Consider the following 9,753-nt stretch of genomic DNA (forward strand, 5'->3'; position numbering starts at 1 on the left):
AATGTCTCCAGCTGAGATTCTGTAAGAATGGGATAATAATAAATTGCAGTACCTCGCTTCCTTTACTTTGTCTTGAATCACCGAAATGTGAACAGCCTGAAGAAAGGATGAGGGGACTATAGCGTTCGACTCTTCCCAGCACCAAAAGAAATGGCAGTTCTGTCAACATTCCTGTTGTCATCAGTCTTACTTAGAAAAGCTCTTCCAGGTAATAAGTTGCAACAGAAAATTCACACATGTAACAATCCCACATCCTTAAAGTTCACACACACTTTAACCAGACATAATGTTTTATAACATAATTGTTTTTTCCAACTACTAAGAAAAATCTAATGTTATGATGCTCAGTTAAACTTTTGATGCAGTAGCACCCGTCTGTAGAAGTGACCCCTGCATTTCTCTTCTGTGGCTCAAACAATCCTCCTGGTTTGTCCATGTTTACTTTCATGTACTGACATGTTTCAATGACCAATTTCTGTGGCATATGGGCACCTATTAATATTACTGCAGGAACGGTTAGGACCAAGGAAAAATATGGCAAGAAAACACTTATTAAACATAAAGAATCAAGTTTCAGTTCAAACGATTCCATTTAACATTTTAAATCAAACTGGAGTATGTGTGGCAGAGGTTTGGAAACGAAAACACTGACTGTTGTCTGCTTTGTTCTAGATGGATGCTGGTGTCTCCTGAGCGGACTGGCGGTATTTTCATGAAGGCCTGGACCCGAGAAACATCAAACTGCAATGAAGGCTTCACTTCCCAAATGTCAGATTTCCATTTTGTGAATGCAAAAGGTTTGCTTGACTACACAGGCAGGCGACTAACCTTCAGAGGCTGCTGGGTGGCTGAAGGACGCCGCACAGGTGAGTGTAAAATAAACCAAGCTGGACAAAACATGCTTCTTTATAAACTCCACTTGTTTCGACAGTTTAAAACTTCACTCAGGCTTCAGAGCTAAAGGTATAACTAGAATTCATGGAAATGAAAAGGCATTGCTACGTATTGGGTAGAAAACAATGCATATTTGCACCAGAAAACATATTTCCAAGACAAAGGTTGACATTTTAAACAATATATTGCTGTGTAAGACACAATGTCCCAGGACTGGACAGAACATGTACACTCGTCGGGTAAGAAAACAAAGCTTGAAATGCAGCAGGGGTACAGCAAAGAGAAAAACCTGCGAGTACAGATTAGTGTGACACTTCAGGTATTTTAAAGCATGCGGACGTTTCTATTTAGAAAAACTACTTAACAGGACACAAAGCTCTTTGTAAAATGATGCCCATAAACAGCATAATTCAATCATACACTCTGATAAGTATCAAGACAATAACACACAAATGTCAACAACACATTTAAGCTCAGGTGATTACAGCACAGGCGTGTCCATAAAGGTAAAGGTGTCAGGTTACAGCATGCAGTCGCCGATTCTTGAATTTTCTGGCATCGTCCCGGAGGGTGGACACTACTTTTAGTGTTTAACAAGTGGACATGTTAAGATCTGCTGACTAGGACCGTCAAAGAACAGGATCCTTATCATTTTAATCAAACCATTCACTGAATGGGAGCTCTGAGTTGGTTTGCAGTGGTCCTTCCCTTCAGCGGCCTAACAGAGCTGCTTCTTTATTATGTGGCTCAGGAGTTTGGGTTTTCATTCATCCATAGCTAACAGACTGTCACTGAATCACTAAGAGTCTCCTTTAAAAGGTCCACCTCAGAATTCATCCATGTGTGATAATGTTCTGGAAAACCTTCAGTAGATCTATGTGCAGTCTTACAGATGCAGTGACCTGAGTCTGAAGGATCTAAAGTTAGATTTCAGTTCACTGAAGTTAAATCTCTGATGTTTCCACTTCTCTTGAGGACTTATTCACAGGAATGAGAATTTCTCTTTTATTTTAAATAAATAAATGTAAGCAAACATGCCATTTTATAACTGCAGGGGACAGGTGCTGCAGGGGACAGGTGCTGCAGGGGACAGGTGATGCAGGGGACAGGTGATGCAGGGGACAGGTGCTGCAGGGGACAGGTGCTCTCTGCCTGACAGCAGGTCTCAGGTGCTCGAGACACTTGGATCCAATCATTTTCTTATCAGTTTATCTAATTTAGAGTTGCAATGTCTGGAGTCCACTGCAACTGACATTGGACTGATAAACAATGCGTAAGTCATCTGCGAGCTTGAAGAGTGGACTTTCGTCTACTTCTGTAAGGTCCTGAACCACATAACGTCGCTGTTACAACAGAAAAGCAGCTTTGTTTGTCCGTATAACACAAAAGTGCAACGAGAAAAGCTTACCATCATGAGATACATGGCTCGCCAACAGCTCCACTATTCTGGTATCCTTCTAGCTGTCTGGACTTTTGCAGACCTACGTGGACATGAGGGGGTATCTCGGCCTTATCTGACAAATGACTCTCGCTAACTCATTTCACAGGAGCTACTTTTCACCTTTAAAACGTGTTTTTAAAATGTCTTCAGGGTGTGCCACAAGCTCTGGAACAATTTGAGTTGTAAAAACAAAAACAGCAATCAGAAAAAAAACTTGTTTATGGACAGTGTGGCTGCAGCTACATACAAATAAATGGATGAGGAAAACCTGTGTAAAAAGGACATTGGGTGATTGTTTCTGCAGCGAGACACAGTCCACCCAGAGTGTTTTACATGAATTGATGCTGGAGCAAGTATCAAAAACAAATTCCAGTCAAAGGCATTGATAGGCTAGGATGTTTCAAAGGTCCAGTAAGGTTGTGTTCAGAGCAACATCTGCACAGCGAATTAGGAAAAATAATTCCAGTGTTTACAAAACAGGATACAGACACGAGGGACGAATGAAAAAAGGAAAATACTCTTATGTCATCCTGCGGACGGTGGATAATAAAATACAACCCTTCTATCATCGTATCCATCTGAACAAACATCATGGCTTCCATCAGGTTGCTCCTGCTACTTTCAACGTTTTTAGAAAATTTTCACAACAGCCTAAAAGGTCAAGTGGAGTGGAGTCAGCACTTCTGAAGTCAGCCAGTGATGTTTGACAAGAGTTCAACATCCCTTCTACTTCATCCTGGAGGTGTTCGGTAGGGTTCAGCTTCTTCACCAACCCCATCCACCCATCCTTTTATGGAGCCTGCCATGTGCACTGGAGGCAGGGAAGAAAGCTGTGCCGATTTTAGTTAGAATGAGATGGATCCAACTCATAATGAAGCATGAGGCACAAAACCCGTGATAAACAAGGTTTATTTTGGAAGGTCGATATGGTTGTGATACTCAGCAAGCAACAGTTCACAGAAATGCTAATGAATACTGACTGTACGGATGCTAAGAATGGGAACTGATAAGATCAATATCACCGATTGATTTTCACTGGCTCTGCTTTTAGAGTCATCACCTTCACTAAGCAGCACATCAACAACATTATAGTCGTTCAGAGTAATTGCATGCTGTGCGATCAGTGCTGGGGTCATTACTCAAAAATATATTAGTCAGAACACTGTTCTTAAAAGCAATGAAGTGCTTTAGTTTACTGTTCCCAGGAGAAAGTCCTTTGTGACCTGAAACTATCATCTTATAAGCATTTAATAACATGAGGCTACAGTCCCAGCACACACCAACACAAATCCTGTCCTGACGAGGACACGCATGTGATCCTTGTCTTAGTATTTAGGTATGAACACGAAGCAAAGATGAAAACCAGCACAGAGACTTTAAGCGATCGCCACGGTGCCTCTACTTTAGAAACATGAACAGGTGGAGATGAAGGCTTCATCGCTGGCTTCGATGCCGGTCAATGTTCAGGCTCTGACCGCTGGGCTGGCGTCAGATTCACGATGCTTTCATTTAACTCTGGGTTCTTGGCTAGCTTAGCGTTAGCACGCTGTGCTGTCTGTGTAAAGAGCTGATGTTGTGTTAGCGACATCATTAACAGCCGTTTCTGTCCTGACACACTTTCCTTTGTACCACTGCACTCTCACGGTTTTGTGCAATAAAGATAACTGTGCCACCTCATCGGCGCATGAACTGAAATCGGCTGACTGTAGTGCAAATGCAAGGGGATAAGCAGGGTTGATGGGCAGGCAGACTAACTATAACTGGGAACTGGTTCTTCTAGAGAATTTAGATTCGTATCCCTACCAACTGCACATTCACTCTGTACTGTGATGCACTAAATGAGGCTCTTACATAACATCCTTGGCTTTAAATAAAATACGACAACAAGAATGAAAATGAGTGAGGTGCAGCAAAGCGCCTGCAGAGCAGCTGTGGCTCTACAGTCATGGCAAAAACCTTGGGCTGTGGAGACCTAACGCAGAGATGTTACACAGCTTTACATTATTAGATGTGACAACAGTTCAGTGGTATGTTGTCTCCAACAGCACCTCACGTTCCACGTCCACTATACTTTGAACTCCATTGACACAGCACAGAATTCAAATGTGTAGCTGCGAGACATCAAACAGTGATGTAAGGCACTTTCTTTACAAGTGCTACTGGTTTCCTGTCCAAGTGTCTGACTACATATAGAATAAGTCATTAATGACTGCTGATCAGAAGACTGTTACAGTACCAGTCTGCAGTCACATTGAACATGACTACATGAACATTTTAAAAAGAGAGAAACTATAAAACACGACTATATAAAAAGACCTGATTTTTTTTCTGTTTTATACCCAGAAAGTAACAGTCTTTTGGTTTCAAATGAACCAGATATTTTTGCATATGAATGGCTCAGAGAATAAAAACAAAAAATAAAATAAACTCAAAGTAGCAGATAAATAAAAGTATAAAAAGCTAACCATGTCTTTAGTTTCATACGTACACGTCACAGCATCTGTCCTTTGGAAGTTCATTATTACAGATAAGATGCAAATCCCCCAATTTGATAAATAAGTGTTTTCTACCTGCAATAGTAGTTTTACAATGTGTGTTGTTAGTTATCCACATAAATCAATCGATTAATAAATAGACACGGCTGAGGGATCAGAAGTTTTTGAAGACCTCCAAGTCTTTCTCGGCCACGGGGGGGTCTTTTTTCCAGTCGTCCTCTGGGTAAACATCAAAGTTGGAGGTGTCGCCCTCATGGGAAACCTTAGGAACTATAGGAGGCTGGAAACAAGGAGGAGGAACGTGTTAAATGGAGGTGTGGACCTGCAGGGCAATGCTAGTGAGTATTCACATACAGGCAGTGTTCTTAATTCATCCAAGTTTGATCCATAAACATCTGGACAGGGACACAGTTCTCTATTCTGCACTACAAAAATACATCGCGATAACACACAGACTTAAACTCAGTTCAAAGGGTTATTCATTTCATTCCGACGTGTCGTCCCGTGAAGCCACACAGAGGCTGTCGAGCTGGATTGTTTCCTATCATTTCCTCGTGACTGAAATCCTCTGCATTTACATTCCTGAAGCCACCTCTCGATTCAATATTGCCACATTCTTCTCCACTCAGCCAACTGAGCCAAGATTTTTTCTCTTTGCGTGGGTTTCCCCTGAATTCTGTAGTTACTGAGCTCACCACAGCATTTCGTCTGTAAAGACCGAACCCGACAGTCGATCGAGCAGTTTTCACCATGTGTCCCGTAGCTTTGGTTTTTCCACCGAGATCTCTTTGGATTGCAAACAGTTTGCAAATGCAAAGAGATCATCATCATCAAAGCATTCGCCATTGAATAATTAAGAAATAGAGCAAAAAAGTCCAATTACTCTATGCACCTGTAGAAACTGAAGAAAACAGGGATGTCTGCAATGTGAAAGTCCTTAAATGAAAGTCTGCAATTCAATCACAGCATTATTGCATCATTCGAAACCATCGGTGTACTCGTGCACAAAAGCGAAATTGTGAAAATGATTCTAATGTCCAAAATGTAAGCAGATTTTTTACCATCCTGATGTGAATGTAGCTGAGCAGGTGAAAAATACACCGAATCAAACCCACCTTTAGTTTCCTCAGAGGAACGGCCTCCCAGTCAATAGTTTTAAACCATCGGTGCTTTTTCACGTCGTCGGCTCCATTCTGAAACAGACAGCACGATGTGTATGTACACACAGTGTTGGGAATATGTATTTGCCCCCTTTCCTCACTTCAGTTTGTTGTATATTTGTCACTCTTTAATGTTCAGTCGCCTGAAATATTGTTCAAAGAAAACCAGAGTAAATGCAAAGTGCAATGTTTAAATAATGATGACAGAAAAATGCTAAACCAACCTCGCCCCGATACAGGAGATGCTCTGTATCTCATTGTACAACTGTATAGTGACAACAAAGGCATTCTAATCTATTCTACAGTAACTGTAACATTTTGTTGCACCCAGGAAATTCCAGCAGTTGTAACAAAGTAAAATGTTACAGTTACTTTATTACAAATGATGGAATTTCCTGGGGAAACGTCTCACATTCATGGCTCCTGATTTTTAAATCTTTATAGAGTTTTGAAGTGCACTACAATCACAAAAGGATGACGTTATTATTAATCCACACATTCAATATTCAGATAAAGTCAGGCATTATTAAAGTTTTGAAATGAAAACATAGGACTACACATTGTCAAAAGGAAACAGTAAATCAGCGGCACTTTTCTACTGTGAGCAGTCAAAGCGCTTTATACAACTTGCCTTATTCATCCATCCACACAATCACTTTTTTCCACGCTCCTTCAGTCCAACATTCACACTCCACTGGAGGCATCGCAGCAACTCGGGGTTACCATCTTGCTCGGAGATAATATTCGGCACGTAGACTGGAACAAACTGGGGTCGACCCACCAAATGTCCGATTAGCAGGTGACTGGCTCTACCTGAGCTACAGCCAAGTCTACACCGAGGTCATGATTACAGAAACAAACCTCCAACCTCATTTATGTCTCTTTTTTTCAGAAAACACACCATCACCCATGGGGTTTTTTTGGATCAGAAAATTGAAATAAACTCCAAAAGTGCACCAGCAGGAACTCTGATAGGCCAGGAACAATACTCATCTCCCACTAATATGCCACATTTGACCAATCAGAGCTCCTGCTGCTGCTCTGTGCAGACTGCACTCAACTGAAATTTGATCTACTTGACTTCCTCAGCGCATGTGTCTGCGTGAGTGAGGTGAAGCCGTGCGAGTGCACTGACCCAGACGAGGCTACAGCTGGTCGGCAGTGTCGGCTGATGCCTCGACTCAAAGAGCAGGAGCAGATAATCAGCATTTGATTTGTCCCTGAGCTTAAGACTGGCTTTTAATATCACACAGCTCAATTTGCCAACTTAAGATGGATGTAAAAACATATTGTGAGGCTTTTAATTTGAAAACATTGTTCAAGAACAAAATTGTCAAATCAGTAGCAAAAATATAAGAAAAAAGTTGATCCATCATTGACCAGGATTATTGGGGACTTTAATGTTTACTTGACAAACGTATCATTTTTTGGACAAAAGTAGTTCTTCAGTTTCTTTGAAAGAAAAACTCTCAGTGTGTCATTCTTCTAGTGCACTGTTCAACCTCCCAACATCAAAATCTGCGTTCTGTTAATGAGCGATGAGGCTGAGGAATACTGGCAGCCACAGTCAATATCATCATGTGTGGAATTATGTGGCGTTAATCAGAGCTCAGAGAGGCAGCTGTTTCACTGAGAGCAGCTCACAGTGTCACACTGACTTCACTGATGTTCACTGGCACACTTCAGTTTGAATCTGCACTGCGCTGCCATACTGCGTCACACTCAGTGCATTTCAATCATTTCTCCAGCGAGTTTGACAGTTAGCAAAATAATAATCATAATTTTAAAAAATAGCATGTGTAACGTACACGTACTGGAAAATGATTTACTAGGACTCACCTATCATGCGACTGTCGTTTTCCATCAAACACTCATTAAAACAGCGACCAACAGGTATGTTAGCGCAACGGTCTCCAACCTTTTTTGCGCCACGGACCAGTTTATGCCCGACAATATTTTCATGGACCGGCCTTTAAGGTGTCGCGGATAAATACAACAAAATAAAACCAGTACTGGTACCGAAAAAAAGAAGATTTCTTCATAACACACTGAAAAGACCCAGGAAAACCGAGTCAACGATCAAAACGATAAAAACGATAACAAAATAACGCTGGAAACCGATAAAAACCCTGAAAACTATACATACAACTATATAGTTTGTGTATACACTTTCAAGCACCACATCTGAAATTCAAGCACTTTTCAAACCTTGAAAAGACAACACTAAAATTCAAGCATTTTCAAGGATTTCAAGCACCCGTACGAACCCTGCTACTAAACTTGGACACAATACAGCCTGTAATTCTATCAAGGACTCATTAGAAAAGAGGAGGAACATATTCTGCTGCTGTGTTCATGTTCTTCATTGTGGCTGCTGCGAAGGCTTAATTGGTCGTGGTCAGGTTATTAAAAACTATTGTTGGTATTCAAATTTGTTACGGACATATGAATGCCTCAACACCCCGACTTGAACTCATGAGTTCCTAAGCTTTTAGAAGTTAATGAGAAACCCAAAGGTCACTAATTTACAGGCTAACAGTTCAGGAGCACAGCAGACGACCAGGTTTGAGGAACTCGAGCTCGTATCCAAGCTTTTACATCGTCCTTACAACTAGCACGCTGTTGATCATGAGGGTTTACATCTCTTGCACGCAACGTCCAAGAATCAAACCAACTAAATGAAGTCAGAAGGAAAATCCACTTGTTTGAACTACTAGATGCAGCTTGAAAGCAGCACCAACCACTTTCCTGGGTGTAAGTCCATCTGGCTCTGACAACCCTGCCACATCCAAAGTCACGAAGTCACTTCGCTTCTGTTTCTTTCAACTTCAGTAGGTCATCTAAACAACCCCTACATGGGCTGCAGTCAGCTGATTGACTGATTAGACATTCATGTTAACAAGCAGTTGAACAGGTCTAATGAATCCGTCACTGAGCGACCGTCACATGACCTCCTGTTGTCATAAGACGCAGACACACTTCTGCCACATGGTGAGATTTATTAAAACACGCCAGTCTCAGAATGGGATCCACCAGAACCATCAATAATGAAACAGCTGTGAGGAACAGGAGGGACATCAAATCAGAAAGAAGATCAACTAAACGAACACACGGCTAAAACTGGAGTAGATTACTCCAGAACTTCCTGGACGTTGTTGTGAGCTGGAAAAATCCCAAACAAAGGAACAGAAAAAACATCCAAGAGAGAGGGAAGTCTGGTCACCCAACGGAGAGTGACCAATTTCAAATAAGTCATCAATGCAGCAGCTCAAATGCACAGTAATACAATCCTGGGTAACTGACTGTAACAAATAGGGCTGCCACGATTTGTCGACTAGTCACGATTATGTCGACTATTAAAATCGTCGACGACTAATTTAATAGTCGACGCATCGTTTGAAGCTTTGTAAGATCACAAAGGACGCAGGAATAAGTAGCAGGATTTAAGAGTGTAATAACGCACTGAAACAGAAGATGGCAGCACTGCATGTACAAGGATGCCAGCTGCCCTAAACCCCGAAGAAGAAGAAGCTGTGTCCCAGAATTCATAGCGCAGCCCAGCTCAGTTTCCAACAATGGCGGCAGCTAGTTAGTTTTAACTTTACTCTTATTATTCTTTCTGGGTCACAAAATAAACGTTTAACATATTTTCAGGTGAGAATGTAGCTGTGTAAACCTCAAATATCTGCTCAGTTTATCAAGACACCGCATATTTTCAAAAACACTCCGACGTTTTCGGAGACGTCTGTTACCCACTAGCTCG

The 9,753-nt window shown here is 41.5% G+C and overlaps 1 protein-coding gene across 2 annotated transcripts in view; it reads right to left on the reverse strand.

Moving 5' to 3' along the window:
- Positions 1-870: 870 nt before the first annotated feature.
- The window catches only part of prkx (protein kinase X-linked), a 38,076-nt gene continuing 29,193 nt past the window's right edge, over positions 871-9,753 (reverse strand). Inside the window, exons 8-9 of one of the 2 annotated variants that reach the window (XM_005747093.1) lie at positions 5,946-6,023; positions 871-5,110 (exon numbers count right to left, since the gene is read on the reverse strand). In XM_005747093.1, the coding sequence (XP_005747150.1) occupies positions 4,985-5,110; positions 5,946-6,023 (204 nt within the window). In that variant the 3' untranslated portion in view covers positions 871-4,984. The remainder of the gene's footprint in view (positions 5,111-5,945; positions 6,024-9,753) is intronic. The other variant, XM_005747092.2, reaches the window with a different exon arrangement.

This window comes from Pundamilia nyererei, unplaced genomic scaffold (genome assembly GCF_000239375.1).
Source record: "Pundamilia nyererei isolate P.nyererei 1_Seehausen unplaced genomic scaffold, PunNye1.0 scaffold00188, whole genome shotgun sequence".
Classification (NCBI taxonomy): domain Eukaryota; kingdom Metazoa; phylum Chordata; class Actinopteri; order Cichliformes; family Cichlidae; genus Pundamilia; species Pundamilia nyererei.